Below are 23196 nucleotides of genomic sequence, written 5' to 3' on the forward strand. Positions count from 1 at the left end.
GAACGTTAAACCTTGTCAAAGAGAAAGAAACCTCCTATATTTAGGGATAGTTAACTTTCCCAAGTCTAGCTTTCCATCTTTATAGAAGGGGCACGGTACCAGCGACTGAGGGGTTCTCACAGAATTCCTTGATGCTCTTGGAAATCGATATCCTAACACCCCTGTTCAGCAATTGATTTGACACCCTTCAGACCCCACAGTTCACAGGTAAGAGGGTGACAGACCTACTGAGCTAATTTTTGCACCACAGGCTTCAACCAAGGTGATTTGAAAGAATCAAACATGCCGTAGAGACCAAGGAAAACTCACAAGAAGGCTGTGATGGTAAAAGCCTCCCTCTGACAGATTCATAGTGTGTGTGGGGGGAGGGAGAGCTTCGGATCCAACCCAATGGACCAGTTGAGAGAAGCATACCTCTGATTAATAATAATAATAATAATAGTAATAATAATAGTAATAATAATAATAATAATAATAATAATAATAATAATAATAATAATAATTTATTATTTATATCCCGCCCATCTGGCTTGTTCTCCCCAGCCACTCTGGAAGGCTCCCAAGAGAAGACTAAAAACACACAAAAACATCAAACATTAAAAACTTCCCTAAAGAGGGCTGCCTTCAGATGTCTTCTAAAACTCAGACAGTTGTTTATTTCCTTGACATCTGATGGGTGGGCCTTCCGCAGGGTGGGTGCCACTACCGAGAAGGCCCTCTGCCTGGTTCCCTGTAACCTCACTTCTCACAGGGAGGGAACCACCAGAAGGCCCTCGGAGCTGGACCTCAGGGCTGAATGATGGGGGTGGAGATGCTCTTTCAGTTATACAGGACCGAGGCCGTTTAGGGCTTTAAAGGTCAGCACCAACACTTTGAATTGAGCTCAGAAACGTACTGGGAGCCAATGTAGGTCTTTCAAGACCGGTGTTATGTGGTCTTGGTGGCCGCTCCCAGTCACCAGTCTAGCTGCCACATTCTGGATTAGTTGTAGTTTCCGGGTCACCTTTAAAGGTAGCCCCACGTAGAGCACATTGCAGTACTCATTGCAGTTGAGAGACGAGCAAGTTTTTGGTACTGCATGCAGTTCCTGCACCTCTAGCTTTGTGAGAGCTGAGAAACGAAGCACGAAGTCTTCCACTAGTTATAGTTCCCGAAAGTATAGTTTGCCCAAACTAGGAAACTATGGTCAACAAATTTGGAACAAGCCAGAATATTAAGCCAACTTCAAAACAACATAGGTTACAAGATTGACTTACAGCCTTTCCTTTTGCATACTAAAACATGTTTTGTTATTCTGGCCTCTTCTGAAGCTGGAAACAATAGCTACCAGGTTCAGAGGAAACAGGAAACGATGGTCAATGGAACTACTCTGTTTGCTCATTGATATGACGGGGGCTGCATGTGCAGCCAAAAGCCCCAGTCATGTCCAGGCTTCAAATGAATGAAGTCAATGCCAATGAACTTCGATGGTCAATTCTCAGCAGCCATAGCTGCTGGCCATTGATAAATTTGTTTTCCCCAAAGATGCCAGATCCTTTCTGAAAAGCTTTTGGAGTCAGCAGCAGCCAACACATTTTTTTTTTTTTTGGCAAATGAATTCCACATGTTATATGAGCTCTATAAAGAAAAGCCGTTTATTCTCGGAGGCATCACCGACCACTAGACCTCGTGAGTGAGAGAAATGTTGCCATCCTGTGACCAAGTACTTCCTTTGGTAGAATCATAGAATCTTAAGAGTTGGAAGCAACCCAAAGGGCATCTAGTCCAGCCCTCTGCAATGGGTATGTCTTGAATCTGCTGCTTAAATGGGACAGTTGTTGGCTGTGTTGGAGAAACTGAATTATGGGGGGGGGGAACCTTTCCTCCATAAAATAAATGAAAACTTGATTTTTCTCAACTCCATAGTGGGTGGTTTCACTTTGCCGTTGGCCAAAGCACACTGGAGGCCCGGTAGAGTTATTTAAGAGCTTGAAATAATTAGAATTTTTTAAAATTAAAAAAAAATATGGATGTAGTTAATTTGCAAGCTCATTCTGGTCGAGTCTGGAGGCACTTCTACACTCACACACTCTCTCCTACTGAACTTACTAACTAATTTGGCTCCATTGGTAATACATTTTCAGTTCTCAGCAGCCGGATCTTCCTACATTCGGGAAAGCAATTACTGAAAGTCATTATGTTCCTTGCTCTCACTGCTGTGTATCCAAAGGGGTAACAAGGAAATGCTAACTGCTGAGTTTATCACAAGGAATGGCAATTCATGGAGTGGAAGGGGAAAATAAGCAAACCCGTCAACAGGTCGAAAAAGGATGCAGTGATGGACACCAAATTCATGGAGGATATCAGTGGCTTCTAGTGATGATGTCTGTGTAATAAGGTAAAGGTAAAGGGACCCCTGACCATTAGGTCCAGTCGTGGCCGACTCTGGGGTTGCGGCGCTCATCTCGCTTTATTGGCCGAGGGAGCCAGTGTACGGCTTCCGGGTCATGTGACCAGCATGACTAAGCCGCTTCTGGCGAACCAGAGCAGCACACGGAAATGCTGTTTACCTTCCCGCCGGAGCAGTACCTATTTATCTACTTGCACTTTGATGTGCTTTCGAACTGCTAGGTTGGCAGGAGCAGGGACTGAGCAATGGGAGCTAACCCCGTTGCGGGGATTCGAACCGCTGACCTTCTGATTGGCAAGTCCTAGGCTCTGTGTTTTAACCCACAGCACCACCCGCGTCCCTGTCTGTGTAATAGTACCTGCAATATTGGAGGCAGCATAGGGAATACAAGAGGGGAGATTGCTATTGCCTGAGAGCTTCCCATAAGCCTCTGGTTGGGTCTTTTCCCTGATCCTGCATTTCATGTATACAGAGCATGGTCAAAAGTGTTGGATGTGATCCATAACAGGCAGTCAAGTACAACATTCCTTGAAATGCTAGAGAAGACATGCGAGGGAATGTTTGGTCCAGCCAGTCAAAACTTCCTGTTCCTCTTGGCTGGAGCATCCTTCTTTTGCATGTGATAGAAGGTGGGTGTGACCTAACCTGTCCAGGTAACAAAAGGATGAGTCACGCAGCACACCTCCCTCTTTTTGACTTCCTTCTTCGTTTGACCAGCTTTTAGCTAGGACTGCTCTGCTAGTTCTCAGCTAGCAGAAGCGCTACGATTATTCCCCCATATGGGGTAGATCCACATGTACATATTTGTAACTAAGTCTGCCTTCAGGAATCCAACTGTGAACCGATGCAAGTAAACTTCTTATATTGACTTTGAATAAGATTGTGGTGTCTTTATTCTTTTAAGAGGGATTAAAGGGAACTTACCAGGAATGTACAATTCAATCTGAGACAGACTGAATTGTATAAGAGTGGGAAGCTCACACGAGCTTGCAACCAGCTATCTGCTGTGCATGTAAAAAAAAGGGAATGTAACTCTGCTAAGTAAAGGAACTTGCTAGCACAAGTTAGGAAGGATATTAATAAACAATATATCCTCTTCTGCCACCCTGAGCATTCCTACAAAAAGCAGGTATGAGCAGACTTCAGGCTTTCAAGTCTACTTTGCTTTTTACTAGAACTCTTGAGCTCCAACAGCTGGAGTCAGCCTGGGGATGGTGGAGCCACTTATAAAATGGTGGCTCAGGGTATAGAACAAGTCACCTATTGGGCTCCATGTGCCATGCACTTGATTTCCATATATATATATATATATATATATATATATATATATATATATAGACACCCCGACTCTTACACGGGAAGACACCCGAAGACACCAAAACCTGCATATATATGTTCCCCCCAAAAACCAAGACACAGAAGAAAACAATGGCATAGCCCTCCTTCCTTATATCAAGGGCACTACAGACAAAATTAGCAAAATCCTCCATAAACACAATATCAAAACAGCCTTCTGCACCAACCAAAAAATAGCCAATATCCTCAGAAACCCAAAAGACAAAATCCAGCTGGAAAACCAAGGGGTCTATGAAATACCCTGCAAAGTCTGCCCAGCCACGTACATTGGACAAACAAACAGACGAATAAATGCACGTATCGCAGAACACAAGAATGCCGTCAAAAAAGAAGAAAAAACTTCCTCTCTTTTCCAACACATGAAAGAAACAGGACACGAAATTAATTTTGCAGATTCCAAATTGCTCTTTAACATGGAACATCACCACAAGAGAATAATCATGGAAGCCATCGAGATAGAGAAACACCCTCACAACATGAACAAGCGTGACGACACGTCCCGCCTGCCAGACATCTGGAAATTAGCCCTCCCCACAAAAACCGACACCAGAACCAGAGGCACACAGAACGCCGTCACCAATCAACCACACCAGACCCAAACCCAGACCCTCTCCACAGACATATTACAGACTCCATCCAGTAGCCAAACTATAGTGGCACCTCCGGATGCTGCACCCCCCTGCAATCCCTACACAGATCTGGCGGGCACAAGGCACAAAATCACAGCTCGCCCCTATACACGAAGCCAAGCCAGAGCACAACTAAATGCAGCACAGCCATCTTCTCAGAAAAACTCTTCACAAGCTCAAGAGGTCAAGACACGAAAGCTTTAGCAACTAATCTACACTTAATGACCCACCCAGGGGTATTCAGAATATCACTCATGAAATCACTCAAGATATCCCTCAAGTAATTAAGGAACAAAAGAAGAAAAGGCACACTAATCTAGGAACTTCCTCTCTGCCCAGAACGTTGGAGGCTATACACCACACCCCTCAACAGTATTTATAGGAACTCAAACACCAGATTCTGCTCTGTTCCAGTAACAAGAAGCCGAAAGCACCAGCCTGAAGATGACGAGTGAGACCTCGTCGAAACGTCGCCCAGACACCCCGACTCTTACACGGGAAGACACCCGAAGACACCAAAACCTGCATTCCTGTACCCGTGAAAATCTACGAAAGCAAATATATATATATATATATATATATATATATATATATATATATATATACTGCATACAACTCCCACAGCCCCTGAGAACCACTGTGATTTGTGGGAAGGGACCCCATCACTACTACGGTAGACTGGAATTCACAGCTGAGTAGCAGAAGCTATCACAATATAGTAATCTAATTCACATAAATTGTAAATGCTTGTATATGCATGTGTTTAAATTTGATTGGTTGGTAGCGGAATTCCAGAGAGTTCTCTAGTAGTTCTCATGGGATTGGCTAATGCTGGTCACATGGGAAGAGACTCCATTTTACGTGAGGCAAGGTGACTGTGTTTTAGAATCCACTGTGAACACTGCTAAGTTGGATAGAGTGTTGTAGTTCCTCTCTGCTTGAAAGAGAGCAAAGCTGCAGGAGAAGATAAAAGTGGAAATCTCTCACAGGAGCTGCAAGGCATGGCCTAACTGAGATACAGAAGGCTGAAAGTGCTGAGCTCTGGAAAGAGAAGAAAATACAGTTGTTTGGAAGTTAGAGGAAGAGATTGCAAGCCCATGCTTGGATAAGCATGTGACTGTGAATATTTTAATTTCCAAAGAAGGGTGTCGGTCATATATATGATTTGAGCTTCTTAGCTGTGATTTTGCTACCCTGACTTCAATCTTACAACATGTGCAGACCCCTTAAACATCGCAAGGACAAGTTACCTTTGCTGACGTTTCGAACCATCCCACAAAGCCATTCTCTTTGCAGAACTGCTCCATCTTGATGCCGTTGTTCACCAGCAACTCTTTGCCCTGGTCGCATTTGTTTGCCAAGAGAACTGCCGGCACCGGTTTGCCATTGGGGAGACTCAGCTTAGTGTCCAAATCCTCTTTCCATTTGGTGACCGCTTCAAAGGTTGCCGGCCTCGTCACATCAAAGACGATAAACGCTCCCATAGCTTCTCGGTAATAGACTCGCGTCATGTTCCCAAACCTTTCCTGACCTACAAATGACAAAAGCACACACTGTTAAGTGAATGCACACAAAGGAAGATCAATATTGAACAGATGGAGGGAATCTTTTGATTAGCTTGTTTCCTGGATTCAGGCTGGATGCCTGAGAATATAAGCATTTCCTAGATGAATCTCATCCCAGACTCATCTGGCCAGACTGCTTTGGGAGGTGCTGAGCTCACTGGATGTATTTAAAAGGAAGCTGGTTGGTCATTCATCAGAGATGCTGTAATTGCAAGAATCCTACAGTGAAATGAGGAAATGGCCCAGGACAGCCGATAAACAGGGATGATAAGTATTTGACTGCTTTGATCTGTGGAACTGGCAACCGTGGTGTGCAGTCAGTGGATTAGGGAGGCTAGGTTGGTCACCTAAATGTTCCCTTGGTGCCTCCTTCCCAAAGCCCAGGAGGCTTCTGCCCGTCTTAAGGAGGGAAGTGCGATGCTCACAAACATCACCACTCCCAAATTGCCCTTGTAAGCTGGTGCCGATTGACAGCAAAGTGCTTTTTTCACCACTCGCTGAAAACCCTTTTTGTTCAGGCAAGCCTATTCAGACATGAACCTCATTTGCGGTACAGTGGTACCTCGGGTTACAGACCCTTCAAGTTACAGACACTTCAGGTTACATACGCTTCAGGTTACAGACTCCGCTAACCCAGAAATAGTACCTCTGGTTAAGAGCTTTGCTTCAGGATGAGAACAGAAATCATGCGGCGGCGGCGCAGTGGCAGCTGGAGGCCCCATTAGCTAAAGTGGTGCCTCAGGTTAAGAACAGTTTCAAGTTAAGAATGGACCTCCAGAATGAATTAAGTTCTTAACCCGAGGTACCACTGTATATACATTAAAATCAGTATCATACCACTTTAATTAGCCAGGTCTTCCCCCAAAAAATATTGGACTGCAGTTTGTCAAGGGTGCTGAGGATGGTTCGGAGACCCCCTTTTTCCTCACAGAGCTAAAATTCCCAGAGTTCCCTGGGAAAATATATTGGTTGTTAAACCACTCTATTATAGAGCCTGAGTCCTGGAGATGGGATTTTGGTCACTCCACTGTCATGATTTAGTAATGGAATATTGGCGGCAGGAATATGGGACATGTGATGGGAGATGAGAGAGAAAGCACTGAAGAAACCCAACAAAAATACAGATGGCCTTATCCAATATACAGAAAATAGGCCAGGTTAGCTCGCCCAAGCAGATCAAGCTATGAACAGATATTCACTCTACAACAGATCGTTCGAAAAGCTATTACTTGGCAAAACTCATCTGAAAATCAATTCTCTTGGTTGATTCCCACCCCCCTTTTTTAAAAAGAATGCAAGCAAGCCCGTCAACACAGTAGTTTGGAGAAGCGCTGCTAGATGCATTGAGACACTGAGAAAATTAACCAATGCTTTTTATTATGGAAACAGACAAAAATAATAATACCTGATATTGGACTGGGTATGTGCTGTGATGCAGCTACTGAGATGAGGCTGCAGTCCGCTCCACTTACAGCAGCCTCCCCTGAGAGCAGTTGCTTTCATATACTGAAAGCAAAGGCTCATCTCCTGCTCAGCCCCAAGCATGGTATGTGATCTTGGTCAAGACAAAGGTAGATGTCAACATTAGGCACAGATTCAGTACAGAAAAGTTCTGAAATCGTGAGGACTTTTTTGTCCAAAAATGGAAAACACAAGAAATTACTACTACTATTGCGGAGTGGCAGGTGAAGATCATGGATTTTGCTGAGTTGGCCAAACTGGCTTGCAGGATTTGAGACCAGGACGATCAGAAATTCCAGAAAGACTGGGGTAAATTTATTGTATATTTAAATGATAAGTGTAAAAAATTAAAAGCACTAGCAGGACTGAAGTAACTCCTACGATGTAGATAAGTTGTAAAGAGCTAGAATGCGCGATTGGATTTGATATGGGATACCAGCTGAAGGGAAGGAGGGAAGTTGTAAGCTCGGCAGAGCAAAAAAGTTGATATGTTGATCCATGTATTGTTTGAAAAATGTGTAAGGAAAATAATAAAAATTTATTGGGGGGAAAACCACCCAGAAAAGTTCTAAAATCTGTTCTCCAGATTCTGAAACATTTTCTTGCTCTGAGAAAGCCACTTCCTAGCTGGAGAGGAGGTGGGATGGCATGCCCACGCCCTCTCCACACAAGCGGGGGCTGGCCTATAGCCGCCGTGAGAATAAGGGAATCATCGGGCGCGTCAGCTCCCTGCCTAGCCAATCGGCTGGTCAGGGAGGCATGGCCCGGGCTATTTATGCCTGGCGCACCCGAGGACCGCCCTCTTTTTGCCTCTCCAGCTGACCAGGTTTCCCACCCTATCCGCCCTTTAGTTGCTCCCCTGACCTTGCTATGGACCTCGGTTGGTCGCCGTCAAGGGGCCTGGTAGGAATTTTTCCACTTGGCAAATTGGCACCAGCCATTTGGTTTTTTCGCCTACCTCATAGCAAACGCCACAACTTTCCCGGCGGTTAGGCATTGGCAGGGGTATTGTTATGCAAATGAAGGGGGAAGGAAGCGCCATCACCTTTCCCCAAGGTAAAAGGGTAGTCCGGTAAAGGATTCCGGGGGGCATCGCCCTGTCCGAAGCCTATGGAGGTGTGGGCCTAAGGCACGCCTCCGAGCGGTGACACCCGGGGGATCCTAGTTGACGTACTTCAACAGGACTTCTCCCGCTGGTGGTTAACCCTCACCTGTCTTCATGCAATTGGGCTGAAGCTGGTTAGTCGATAGGAACCAAGGCCTAAGCCAATACCTCTCAATCCCTGTAATCAATAAAGTTGTGGCCTTTTACGCCCATTAACCTTAAATAAAGTGTCCTCTGTCTTTATTTCACAAGGGGGGAGGGGGTCTTGCCACGCAAAGAGGCTCATTTGCCGTTATGGGTATCCTTTTCAAGAAATCTCTCAAAGAACCCCAAGATTCCATTGGAACACAGCTTGAAAACTCCTGCTTCCATCTCTGAACCCAAGCAGCAGACTAGCCTGAGCTCTTAAGAGGAAGATGGGTTGGAAGGTCGCAACTTTCAGAGTCCAGATCCACCACCCCAATTCCTCTGCTCCCCACACACATCATGTGTTTCTTCTTCTTCTTCCAAATGCACAATGGCCAAAAGCACACAGCCACGAGCTGTCCCATTTATGACACAGACAATATCACAGGTTTGCAACACTGAGCTATTGTTCAATAGGCTAACATTTCTTTCCTTTTTAAAAAGGAGGGCACAAATTCATTCACATGATTCAGAAAATCCAAAAGTGAACTTCTGTCTTTGATTCTTTCTCTCTTATTTAACACTGCTATCCATTGATGACGCTAAACTCGAAGCATGATCTTTTTGGGGAGAAGCGAAGGTCACGCACGCACACAAAAATGCACACAACTCTTTTGGACCATTTCCTGCATAAAATGCCTTATGATCTTTCTCCACAGCCTAATCAGATGAGTTGTTATATCATGTGTTGTCCAACCACCCCCTCCCTGAGAAGATTCCCTTGTATGCCAGCATACCTCCTTCTAAAAAATTCAATTAATTTTCAGAGCAGTAGCTTACAGCAAGAGAATTGCGCACAGTGAATTTTGCAAGACCTTTGCAGGGAAATGAAGAGGGCTGAAGGATTCTTAGGAGTGAAAAAGTTCAAATAAATCTAGCATTTCCCTTTTGGCCCAAGAGGTCAGAGGTCTGCCAGACACACGCGCGCGCGCGCACACACACACACAGAGAGAGAGAGAGAGAGAGAGAGAGAGAGAGAGAGAGAGAGAGAGGTTCTAAATTCTAGCAGAGAGGAATTGCAAAAGGAAATGGGTGAAGACTCTATATACTAGTTCTGTGCTGAACATCACCCCAATTTTTTCTTCAAAAATTTCATTCTCTTTGAAAGTGGACTCCCCCACCCGCGCCTCTTTTATATGGAAGGGGACAGAACAGAGTGGACAGACCTCTACATGGTGCCATGTGCTGAATCTGGAAAGTGCTTCTGGGCTGCAAGTCTGCCCACAAACAGCCCAGTCTAGTGTGAGTGAGCATGGGATTTTTCAACACCTGTGAGCCGAAAAGAAGATATAGTCATTCCTCGGGTTACAGACGCTTCAGGTTGCGCGTTTTTGGGTTGTGCACTGTGCCGAACCCGGAAGTACTGGAACGGGTTAGTTCCGGGTTCCGGTGCTCGCGCATGCGCATGCGCAAAAGAACTAAGTCACGCAGATGCGGTGCTGCGGGTTGCGAATGTGCCTCCCACATGGATCACGTTCACGACCCGAGCATCCACTGTATCTCGTTTAGTTCATGAAACCCAATACCCCACCACCATCATGTTCCCCACTGCCCCTTTTCAGAAGCATCTTTGATTTGCCCCCTATGCCCTTTGAACGGTTGAAATAAAGACCATGTGAAGTTTCAGTGAAGCCTTACCATTTATCTTCCCAAGGGTGCCACATGGAAGATGGAGCAAGCTTGTTTTCTCCTGCTCCGGAAGGCAGGACCTGAACCAATGACTTTAAGTTTCAAGACAGGAAATTCTGACTCAACATCAGGAAGAACTTTCTGAGGGAACAGACTCCCTCAGGAGGTGTTGGACTCTCCTACACTGGAGGTTTTTAAGCAGAGATTGGAAGGCCATCCCTCATGGATGTTTTCGTTGAGATTTCTGCATTGAAGGAGCTGGACTAGATGTGCCTTGGGGTCCCTTTCAACTCTTCAATTCTATGATTCTGTTATCCTTAACTTCTCCACCCCTTGCACGCTGCAACAAAGTGATGAATGAATTGAACTGATTCTTCACATAGGTTTCCCCCTGACATGGCTAGCGGAGCCCCTTGAGAGGGAGGGCATGGCAATCTCAAAAGAGCCAGTGTGGTGTAGTGGTTAAGAGCGGTGGACTCGTAATCTGGTGAACTGGGTTCGATTCCCCGCTCCTCCACATGCAGCTGCTGGGTGACCTTGGGCTAGTCACACTTCTCTGAAGTCTCTCAGCCCCACTCACCTTACAGAGTGTTTGTTGTAGGGGAGGAAGGAGAATGTTAGCCGCTTTGAGACTCCTTCGGGTAGTGATAAAGCGGGATATCAAATCCATACTCTTCTTCTTCTTCAAGAGATTTCGAATACCTGTAGTGGAGGATCAAAGTAGTTCCACCCTTCCACTAACAAAACCAGGGAAAGTCTTCCAGAGTAAGCCCCTTGATGTGAACTGTGGTCATTTTGCACTTCTTTTATATGCCAAGGAGATTCAGAGACTTATTTTCAGGGGTTGTACTAGGCAATACCCATATTCAGGGTAGTTCCACTGAAAGCAATGGGGCCACATCCATGCCATAGATTTAAAACAGTCTCACCTAGTTTGTTATCAAACGTGTTAGTCTTCCCCCAAAGAATCCCAGAAGTTGTAATTTGTTAAGGGTGCTGCCCCTCAAAGAGCTCTAGTTCACAATACCCTTAGCAAACTACAGCTCCCAAGAATCTTGGAGGGAAGCCATGTCTGTTAGAATGGTAAAAGAATGCTTTTAATATATTACTAACCTAAGGTGAAGAGGTAAAGGACCCCTGGAGGGTTAAGTCCAGTCAAAGGCGACTATGGGGTTGGGGCGCTCATCTCACTTTCAGGCCGAGGGAGCTGGTGTTTGTCCACAGACAGCTTTCCGGGTCATGTGGCCAGCATGACTAAACCCCTTCTGGTGCAACAAAACACCATGACTGAAGCCAGAGCACACAGAAACACTGTTTACCTTCCTGCCGCAGTGGTACCTATTTATCTACTTGCACTGGTGTGCTTTTGAACTGCTAGGTTGGCAGGAGCTGGGACAGAGCAACGGGAGCTCACCCCGTAGTGGGGATTCGAACTGCTGACCTTCCAATTGGCAAGCTCAAAAGCCTCATTGGTTTAGACCACAGCGCCATCCACGTCCCATTCTTACTACCCTAATGGTTGGCCATATTAATTTTTTACTGTTTCAAAACTGCATTTTATTCCCATTTAATATTGTGAGATGCTTTGTGGAGACTAAATAAATAAAATGAAACAGATCACCTTTGAACTCCCCAGTGGATGGCTCCCCATGTGTCACGACACAACCTCTGGTGTTTGGATGCTGAGGGCATTTTTCATGAACCACAGCATGTTCCCAGTTGCAAGAGATAAGGAAGAAAACCCCTCCCCCATTTTACAAAAAGAGGCCTCTGTCAGGGGACCTTGACCAAGAAAGCGCCATGACTATCTCACTTTTGCACGCGACCCCTGTTTGCGCTCCAGAAAAGGTACACACTAATGCTCTCCACACTAATGCATAATAATACTCATATTTTCCTTACAGTCTTTCTAAGCCCTTGAAGAGTATCTCTGGGTTCACAAAGGATTCTGTTTTTGAAGAGGAAACTGGCAGGTATGGAAAATGAACCCGTCCATTCATTACAGAGGCTGGCTTCCATGTGAGGCACAGAGATTAAAATGCTTAGAAGAGGAAGATGAAAAAGAGAGACTTGTCATTAACATACACACTAGTATTTAGACTGTGCATGCTAATACTAAGTATTCTCACTCAACCTGAGCTAGTGGGATGGCTAAACTGTTAATACCCATCCCACATCCCGTGTGATTGAGGTTGAAAATCTCTTCCCCATGGTCTTTTAACCAATTAATCAACTACTGAATCAATTCAATGTAAATTCATTTCCATAGTACTGGAATCTTAATAGAGTTGCCTTTTGAGATATCAACGGAAGATTAAGATAAGCTGCAATTTAATTAACAAAAGCAATCCCTTAGATGCAAAGGACATCTTTGATATTCTCTTTTCTGTTTTCTATTACAGCAGAACCAAATTAACCTCAACTTCCCGCAGCAACCACCCCAAATAATGACCAAATATCGGATTGTCCGACCTAACCAATTATTTAGATGACTGACCAATTAGCTAAATTTAATGTTTGTACTGTACTGATTAAAGCTTATAGCCCTACAAAAGTAATGTATATACTGTATCTGAGTCAGTTAGTAGCCAAAAATTTAATGAACTGGTTCAGCATTTTGTAAACAAGCATTAGAAAGCCTGGCTAGAAAGCCAACTAGGACAGACTCTGGCAAGTTTACTTTTAAGCATTACTTGAGAATGAATTATCCTGGTTTGCAAGAAACAATGGCTACTTAAACTAGCCAGCTTCATAACCCATGGTTTGAAGTTGGCTTGTTAAGCAACAAACCATTGCTTGATTTAAGCCCGTATTCACAACCAGCATCCTTTGTAACTGCAAGTAAGCTCAGCAGAGGTCATTGTCTCACACAGCTTGAAGGAGGATAGAGGAGTGTGTAAAACTGATACTTCAATGAGGTTCATCCACATAGTGCTAACCACAGTTTAGAACCATGCTAACCATGGTTTAGAACCACATGCAAACCAGCCGAATAATACTAAATGAGATTTTGGTGTGAGACAGTGACTCAAGTCAATTCAGATATCACATCAAACCTTGGTTTATGCTTACCAAACTTTAGAAAACCAACCACAGTGTTCCATGTCCAAACATCGCTCACCTGTAATGCGAAGTCCATTAAGTCTTACGCAAAGAAGACTTGTGTATGTGTACTCTCTCTTCCCATCTCTGTCCCTTCTCGTTTTCTATATTCTGCATTACTTCTGTTTTTGTGGGAAAACATACCGTATTTTTTGCTCTATAAGACTCACTTTTCCCCTCCTAAAAAGTAAGGGGAAATGTGTGTGCGTCTTATGGAGTGAATGCAGGCTGTGCAGCTATCCCAGAAGCCAGAACAGCAAGAGGGATCACTTCTGGCTTCTGAGATTCATAATATATTTTTTTCAGAATTTTTTTTTCTTGTTTTCCTCCTCCAAAAACTAGGTGCGTCTTATGGTCTGGTGCATCTTATAGAACGAAAAATACGGTAGTTTGTTATTATATCAGAAACACTAAGCTGTGGCTGGCCAGCTCTGGTGTAATAACAAAGTATGATTTCCACAAATCATAAGTGGTTTGTGCATGAGAGAGAGACAGAGAAGGGAGGGGTTCATACATTTGTGCATGTGTGTGTGTGCGTGCACACACATGAGTGTGCAATCCCTAACAACCACTCACCTGTGCATGTGGCCAAAAACATTGCCCACTCCAACTCTGCTCTTGCAAATACAGTGCAGTAATTCTTTCTGCCCTGTGGCATAATTCAAAGGTTGTGCAGCTCATTAAAATCCAGAGCATTTTTTATAATTACTTCCAAATCTTTAGCGATCTGCCTGAAAGCTACATCATATGATCTCCCAGCACATGATTTGTTGTACTAGTCTTCCTTGCACAAATTGGAAGGGTTGTAAAATCATGGGGAAAGGGCCTTAGCTCAGCGGTAGAACATCTGTTTTGATTCAGAAGGCCCCATTTTCAGCCCTCTGAGCTGCTGTAGGTCTGTGTAGACCATATTAAGCTGGATAAAATGGTCTGATTCAGTGTAAGGCAGCTCCCTGTGTGTCTATGATGCATTCCCTTTAGATATTATCCAACTTATAAAAGAGAGCATTTTAACAGCACTGCTATTCTAATGCATTCAGGTTGTTAACATTTGCTACAATTCTCCCCAATAATAGTAATCATGCTACACTAGAACTCCCAGTACGTCTCCGAGCACAATTCAAACTGTTGGTGCTGACCTTTACAGCCCTAAACGGCCTTGGTCCTGTATACCTGAAGGAGCGTCTCCACCCCCATCGTTCATCCCAGACACTGAGGTCCAGCTCTGAGGGCCTTCTGGTGGTTCCCTTAGTGCAAGAAGCCAAGTTACAGGAAACCAGGCAGAAGGCCTTCTTGGTGGTGGAACACCCTCCCATCAGAAGTCAAGGAAATAAACAACTACAGTGGTACCTCGGGTTAAGTACTTAATTCGTTCTGGAGGTCTGTTCTTAACCTGAAACTGTTCTTAACCTGAAGCACCACTTTAGCTAATGGGGCCTCCTGCTGCCGCCACGCCACTGCAGCACGATTTCTGTTCTCATTCTGAAGCAAAGTTCTTAACCCAAGGTAATATTTCTGGGTTAGTGGAGTCTGTAACCTGAAGCGTATGTAACCTGAAGCGTATGTAACCCGAGGTACCACTGTATCTGACTTTTAGAAGACATCTGAAGGCAGCCTTGTTTAGGGAAGTTTTTAATGTTTGATGTTTTATTCTGTTTTTAATATTCTGTTGGGAGCCGTCAGAGTGGCTGGGGAAACCCAGTCAGATGGGTGGGGTATAAATTATCATCATCATCATCATCATCATCACCACCATCATCATCATTGACATACAATGAAGCTGAATGCTGGAAGGTTCAAATGAAGGAATATACTTCATGCAGCACATAGCTAAACTAGGGAACTTGCTCCTGCAGGAGACAAGTGAACTCCACTAACTTAGATGGTTTTAAGACAAACTAATAATAATAGTAATAATAATTTTTTATTTATACCCCGCCCTCTCCAGCCAAGACGGGGCTCAGGGCGGCTAACAACCAATAATAAAAACAAGTTGATTAAAATACAATATAAAAGATTAACATACAACATTAAAACATTAGGGTGCAATCTCTTCATAGGAGGAGAAAGGAAAAAGAAAGAGGGGGAGGGAATCAAACTGGTTCTAAGCCAAAGGCCAGGTGGAACAACTCTGTCTTACAGGCCCTGTGGAAAGAGATCAGATCCCGCAGGGCCCTGGTCTCAAGAGACAGAGCATTCCACCTGGCCGGAGCCAGTGTTGAGAAGGCCCTGGCTCTGGTTGAGGCTAATCTAACTTCCTAAGGACCTCTAGGGCGTTGCTATTTATGGACCTTAAGGTCCTCTGTCAGGCATACCAGGAGAGGCGGTGCCATAGGTACGAGGGTCCTAGGCCCTGAAGGACTTTAATAGTCAAAACCAGCACCCTAAATCTAACCCTGTACTCCACAGGGAGCCAGTGCAGCTGGAAAAGCACTGGGTGAATATGCTCCCATCGCAGAGACCCAGTGAGGAGCCTTGCTGCTGCATTCTGCACCCGCTGGAGTTTCTGGGACAGCTTCAAGGGCAGCCCCGCGTAAAGCGAATTACAGTAGTCAAGCCTGGAGGTGACCATCGTGTGGATCACTGTGGCCAGGTCAGGGCGGGAAAGGTAAGGGACCAACTGCTTGATGCGGCGAAGGTGGAAAAATGTCATCTTGGCTCTTGCTGTAACCATGGAGAGTAAGTCTGTCAATGGTCGCTAGTAGCCATGATGACTATGTTCTGCCTCCATGGACGGAAGCAGCATTGCTTCTGAATACCACTTTCTGGAAACCTCAAGAGGGGAAAGTGAGTTTGCCACGGGCCTCATCCAGCAGTCTCTTCTTACAAGTTACGATTTCCAAACACAATGTTGTTGGTGTTTAGTCATTTAGCCGTGTCCGACTCTTCGTGACCCCATGGACCAGAGCACGCCAGGCACTTCTGTCTTCCACTGCCTCCCGCAGTTTGGTCAAACTCATGCTGGTAGCTTCGAGAACACTGTCCAACCACCTCATCCTCTGTCGTCCCCTTCTCCTTGTGCCCTCCATCTTTCCCAACATCAGGGTCTTTTCCAGGGAGTCTTCTCTTCTCATGAGATGGACAAAGTATTGGAGCCTCAGCTTCAGGATCTGTCCTTCCAGTGAGCACTCAGGGCTGATTTCCTTCAGAATGGAGAGGTTTGATCTTCTTGCAGTCCATGGGACTCTCAAGAGTCTCCTCCAGCACCAGAATTCAAAAGCATCGATTCTTCGGCGATCAGCCTTCTTTATGGTCCAGCTCTCACTTCCATACGTCACTACTGGGAAAACCATGGCTTTAACTATTTGGAGGACCTTTGTCAGCAAGGTGGTGTCTCTGCTTTTTAAGATGCTGTCTAGGTTTGCCATCGCCTTGCTCCCAAGGAGCAGACGTCTTTTAATTTCATGACTGCTGTCACCATCTGCAGTGATCATGGAGCCCAAGAAAGTAAAATCTCTCACTGCCTCCATTTCAAACACCAAACACCATAAGCAAGTGCAAATAAAAGCTACTATCCTGCACTTTTGCATGCAGAGATAAGACACCCATTTTCTGTTATGTTGGTGGTATGGGAGCTGACGGTGCAGTGGGGCTCTTTCTTTCTGCCTGATTGCAAGAGAGGAGCCCAAGATGGTCAGGTGGAGTCCAAAGAAGGCTGCTCTGCCTGGGAAAATGGGACACTGGCTTTGGCTTCGCCTACTGTTGGTCTCCCCACCTCCCTGCATACCAGCCTCCATTAGAACAGGTGACGGTGTGGCTCCTCCCCACGTGAGTAATTTCCGTGGGCGGGGCAACAGTGGAATAGGAATAGGCAACTCCTCGTACGTAGCCGGAGATTTCACTTAGGAACCTAGGAAGAATGCTAAAGACTTAGCGCTAGTGCAGGATTCTAGAGGTATAGAGGCAGTTTAACAAGCCATGTATGTGTGCACAATGTCAAAGGGATGAGATGCAAATGGCACCATTGCATAATTATTGTTTCTTCTCGGCCCTGCCAAACGCGCAGCACAAGCACCTAAAATCCTTTAATTCCAAAAGAACGTTAGGAATTTTATTTCCCTGGTCTCGTTTTATGTAATTCTAGGGAGAGACAGGGCGGGGGAATCAGTAAGAGGAGAGTTTAAAGAAATTAAAGCTGTAGCTACATTTCATTTATTTATTTGCAAAACCCTCGTCTGAGGAATACTGGTTTATAGGTTGTTGTTGTTTTCGTAGTGGCAGTTAATGCATGCCTCTAAAACATATTTTTCTTGACATGGCACTGAAGGAATGGCCAGCGGTGCAGTTGGGAGAGAAAGAGAATCCTTACAGCAAAACAGAAAAACCACTTAGGGAAAAAAAAGTAGAACAAATTGTTTTAAAAACAACAACTATCGGATAAATATTTCAGTGACAATTCTGTAATAGGCCACAGCACTACAATATATTGCAACATGTGATGCGGACCCCGAGGTCTTGTGCATCGGTGGCCAAAAAGAATAAATTAAGAATAAGAATTCTGTAGAATGCATGAGCAGGGCAACACTGGCAAGTAAAGTCAACACACCAAATTAAAAGTGGAAACCACAAAGTACAGTGGTACTTTGCTTGTTGAACAGTTTGTCTCCCAAACAAATCGGCTCCTGGATGCTGCAAACCTGGATGTAAGTGTTCCGGTTTGCGAATATTTTTCAGAAGCCAAACATCCAACACGGCTTCTGCTTGAGTGCAGGAAGCTCCTGCAGCCAATCGGAAGCCGAGCCTTGGTTTTTGAACGGTTTCGGGATTCAAACGGACTCCCAGAATGGATAAAGTTTGAGAACCAAGGTACCACTGTAATATGCTTTATGCATGAAGTTTCCTGTGTAAGTGGGAGTGGCAGGTATGACTGGGCTGTGGAGCTGATTCTCAACACAGGTGCTGCTGCAGCATCCCTGGATGGTGCGGGGGTGAGTTCCGGGCTGTCCCAAAGAGCCACTCCAGTACTTCCCCCATTGCAAATCTACATCCCCAACCTCAGCACCATCCTGCCCATCCAGGTAAGCTTCAGCAGACCCAGTTCAGGAGGCAGACACAGACCATTCCTATATTTAGCCAGTGTGGTGTAGTGGTTAAGAGCGGTGGACTTGTAATCTGGTGAACCGGGTTTGATTCCCCGCTCCTCCACATGCAGCTGCTGGGTGACCTTGGGCTAGTCACAGTTCTTTGAAGTCTCTCAGCCCCACTCACCTCACAGAGTGTTTCTTGTGGGGGAGGAAGGGAAAGGAGAATGTTAGCCGCTTTGAGACTCCTTAAAGGGAGTGAAAGGCGGGATATCAAATCCAAACCCTTTTTCTTCTTAAGGTCCAAAGGCAACTGGTTTTTAATTTTTTGCAACAGTGTACTGCAGCGATTTGGCCTAGAACATGATGACTGCTGAAGAATCCATTAATCTGATGGCTAGTTTATTGCAATAAAAATGTTCGTGAACTCGTGCTTTTTCCTTGGTTGCTAGAGAAGTGGTTGGAGCAAAATGAGGGCGGCAGCTAAAAAGCATGTGACTTTGTAAAGATTCTGATCATGCAGAGAGCCTACGCTCTTGTGCATGCTTCAGCTCTATCAATGGGTCGGTGGTTGGGCAGAAGCTCAGCATTCTTTGAAATGTGCCCCCTGGCTGTGCAAGCCTAGGCGGAGCCAATAGCTGAATTCAGTGGGGCTCACTCTCTAGTCTAGAGCAGCAGTTGAGGACTGCAGCCCCACAAAGTGCTGCAAACACAGGTTTGTCCCCATTTGCACATTATACTTTCAAGGGCATCTAAGAAACATAAACGGGTTGCATCCAGAGTTGCCTAGAGAGGGTCTCCACTACTTGGACGTTCCTGTGGGTGGAGAGGGGGGAGTGATATTCATCACTTGCTCCTGCAGATCCCTACGGAGACCCCTTTGGAGCAGGATAGGAGGTAGAAACCATCTGAAATGGTCTATTCTCTCCCTCTGGTGGAAGCCCCAGATGTTGGATCCATGGCTGGTTGGCTGGTTGGCTTCCATCTGTCTCGGGGGACAATGGAGGAGCCTTTGGGGCACACCTGCAGGGACAGATGAAGGCATCCGGTTTCCTTGTTATCCTTGCTTCTTACAGAATGTGCATCATGCTTCAGAGAGGCTGTTTTTGTGTGCCACAGTAAAGCCATAGTAAACTGTTATTTGAAAAAGCTCCTTCCCTAATACAAGCGACAAACCATGGTTTAGCGTTACATCTAACCCAGAAGTCATGGTGAGTCATGGTGAAGCTGAGGTTTGTTCCTGGCTTATCAGTTTGTGGGGAACTTCCAAACTGTTGTTATTTTCAGGTGGGATTCAGTCAGGTACAGGCAAACTCAGCTCTTGTGAAACAAACCCGCTTTCCAGAAAACAGCAAGATTTTTGAGTGACGGGGAAATACACTTGCCAACGTAATGTCATCTAACTTTCCCCAAAACAAATTGAGAGTGGATGCTCAGCAAAAAGTTGCTTTTGGACCTCACTGCAAGCAAACCAGGTTGCCTGGAAGAGACCATAGTTTGGAGTAAAGCAATCCACAATCCCACTAAACTAGGGTTTGTGCTCCTACTTGTACTAGGGGAGAAATGAAGTGGGAGCGATCTCTGCATTCACGGTAAGATGTTTAACTATTGTTTATTGTGACATATGAATACAGCGGGTGGATGCGGGTGGTGCTGTGGTTTAAACCACTGAGCCTAGGACTTGCCAATCAGAAGGTCGACGGTTCGAATCCCCACAACAGGGTGAGCTCCCGTTGCTCGGTCCCTGCTCCTGCCAACCTAGCAGTTCGAAAGCACGGCAAAGTGCAAGTAGATAAATAGGTACCGCTCCGGCGGGAAGGTAAACGCCATTTCCATGCACTGCTCTGGTTCGCCAAAAGTGGCTTAGTCATGCTGGCCACATGACCCGGAAGCTGTACACTGGCTCCCTCGGCCCGTAAAGCGAGATGAGCGCCACAACCCCAGAGTCGTCCGTGACTGGACCTAACGGCCAGGGGTCCCTTTACCTTTACCTATGAATACAGCTAGAATAATGGGTGCAAAAGGAAGGCCTCTGCATCAAAGAGTTTGCATTCTAAAGGCAACATCCAACAAAGATTAAGCATTCCTAATTTCAAAGGAAGAGATGATGCAATTCAGGTAGGTAGCTGTGTTGGTCTGATGCAGTCAAAATCAAAAATTAAAAAATAGTCCAGTAGCACCTTAGGGACCAACTAAGTTTGTTCTAGGTATAAGCTTTCGTGTGCATGCACATTTCTTCAGATACACTGGACAACAAACTTAGTTGGTCTCTAAGGTGCTACTGGACTATTTTTTATTATTTTTTTATTAAGGTTGCAATGTTACACACACTTATCTGGGAGTAACTGCCATTTAACTCAATTGGCCTTACCTTAGAGTAGAGATATCTAGATATCTGGATTCCTACTGAAATCAATGGAAATTTGATTTATCATAAACTGGATGGGCGTGTGTGATTTAAACAGTTACATAAAGAATCTATAACCCAATACTTGTTGAGGGATGATATTCCTGAAACTACCAAGATTGTTTTGGGATACTTAGCCGGGATTTTTAAAACTAAATCTAAAGTTGTCTGATATATTCAGTGGTGGTTACTGAGCCTTTTTATATATTTTATGTATTTGGAGTCTTAAATGTATTTGGATGACTTTGTATGCCTTTATTGTTTAAACTTATGCTAATAAAGGTTAAAAAAAGAAACCCATAATGGTTTGAGGTTTTTTGTTTTTTTTTGCTCCTGTAATAACTATTGAATAAATATTTGAAAACAGAGTCTCATAGAACTGCCCACAGTTACAGCACTTTTAAAGTCTCGTGGATTCCGGGCAGGGAGCTACACACATTAAATCTCTCCAATGAAAACCAGCAGGGGCTTAAAAATGCTTAACTCTGGCTAGACTCTTTCCATTAATTAATTAATTAATGGGGCGACCCAGCCAAATTAAATCCCACTGATTTCAATGTGCTGAACTTGAAAGTGTTTTAAGACAGCAATGCTACATGCATGGAACTCATGGGCCTTACAACCGAGTAAACCGCATAAGCTCAGCTTCTTAACTAAAGTAAACAAGACTTGGAAGTGCAAGAAGGCTCACACTCGACTCTGTGGGACTACCGATTCAACCGAACTGGATCACGCCCATAAGTTCGGAACACAGCTCCTGAACAGGGGATGGGAAATGCTTCCAGCCTGCAAACCCTACCGCATACTTAATAATAATTTTATTATTACTTCCTTGAGGGCAACAGGATCACAGAGTAAACATGCCATGTTTTTGGCTGGGATCCTCGCCCTCGGAGACCCAGCGCACTTCAGTGGAGCCATGCACATTGATCCCAATGGGTCTCCTCTAAGTAGGGCTTAGCAGGCTCCAACCAGAGAGTTTAGAAGGCAGCTTCTGAGCGGGTCTAGTATTATCACTTCACGCAATTCCACGCCCGGCCCTGAAGGCAAGGAAGAGGTGGCCTCACAACACACACACACCCGGGTCAGTAGAGGGACCCATCTCTACTCCTGACTCGCATGCCACACACCTGTGCCTGCAGCACCCACTCCAAGATAGTGGGGGGACCAACCTCCCCGTCTCTCCCCTCTTGCGCCTGGCGCACCCAGCCCGGATCAGTGGAGAGATTTATCTCTACCTCTGACTCCCACCCCAACTCCCTGCGCACCCACCCCGTGTCAAAAGGCGGACCTACCTTTGCTCCTCGCTCCCCCCTCCCATCACCTCTCCCCGCCCCCCGCCCCCCAAGGCACTCACCCGCGATGTCCCAGAGCTGCAGCCGCACCACCGTCTCCGGGTCCCAGCTCAGCACCTTGAGCGCGAAGTCCACGCCGATGGTGGCGCGGTAGTGCGGCGAGAAGTTCTGGTGGACGTAGCGCTTGATGATGCTGGTCTTGCCCACGCCCAGGTCGCCGATGACCAGCAGCTTGTAGAGGCGCTCCTTCTGGCCAGCCGGCTTCTGCATCGCCCTCCTCGCCGCCGCCGCCGCCTCCTCTTCCGACGGCGCGGACGAGGCGCTGCGCAGCGAGCTGCCTGGCGCACCGGTCCCAGGATCTGATCGCGAGCTCGCCGGGGAGAAGGGGAAGGCAGGCCGAGGGGGAGGGCCCAGAGGCGGGCGAGGGTGGGGTGGAGGGTGTGGGGACACCCCTTGGCAAGTGAGCGAAAGAGCGGCCCAAGGTCGTCGCAAGGGATGGCTTCAAAGGATCCCCAACCGAGGGAACAGCGGTGAGAAGTTTTGGCGAAGTTTGGCGCAACTTTTTTTAATGCTTCGTGCGCATCAGACGTAGCAGCCTGAGAAAACTGCCTTAAGGACGTAAGACGAGCCCTGCTGGATCAGCCCATCTCGATCACGTCCAGCATCCTGGACTCACCGGAGTTGACTAGATGCCTCTTCTGGGAAGCCTACCAGCAGGAGCTGAGCGCAGGAGCTCTGTGGTTTCCAGAAACTGCTGTTCATAAGCGTTGCTGCCTGCGATCAGGGGTGCTAAGCCAACTTAAATAAAATATTTTTTTGGGGGGAGGGGGCAGGTAAGCCTCGCTCTGCATGATGCTGTCCATGCACATTATTTGAATGGCAATGCCTATCAACTGGTGGGGCGCAAAGGGATCTCAGCCCCTAGGAGTTGGCTCCTATGGCATGGATAGCTTTCTCCTCCCTTAATTTGTCTAATTCTCTTTTAGGCTAGTGGCCATCACTGCCAATCCTGTGGCAGTGAGTTCCATTGTTTAAACAACACACTGCATTA

General features: G+C 45.8%; 1 protein-coding gene across 1 annotated transcript in view; it reads right to left on the reverse strand.

Moving 5' to 3' along the window:
• The window catches only part of RAB38 (RAB38, member RAS oncogene family), a 36123-nt gene extending 13667 nt beyond the window's left edge, over positions 1-22456 (reverse strand). Inside the window, exons 1-2 of the mRNA XM_082219615.1 lie at positions 22208-22456; positions 5625-5905 (exon numbers count right to left, since the gene is read on the reverse strand). Coding sequence (XP_082075741.1) covers positions 5625-5905; positions 22208-22415 — 489 coding nt within the window. The 5' untranslated portion in view covers positions 22416-22456. The remainder of the gene's footprint in view (positions 1-5624; positions 5906-22207) is intronic.
• Positions 22457-23196: the final 740 nt, after the last annotated feature.

The sequence above is a fragment of the Podarcis vaucheri genome (assembly GCF_965113315.1).
Source record: "Podarcis vaucheri genome assembly, chromosome: 4".
NCBI lineage: Eukaryota > Metazoa > Chordata > Lepidosauria > Squamata > Lacertidae > Podarcis > Podarcis vaucheri.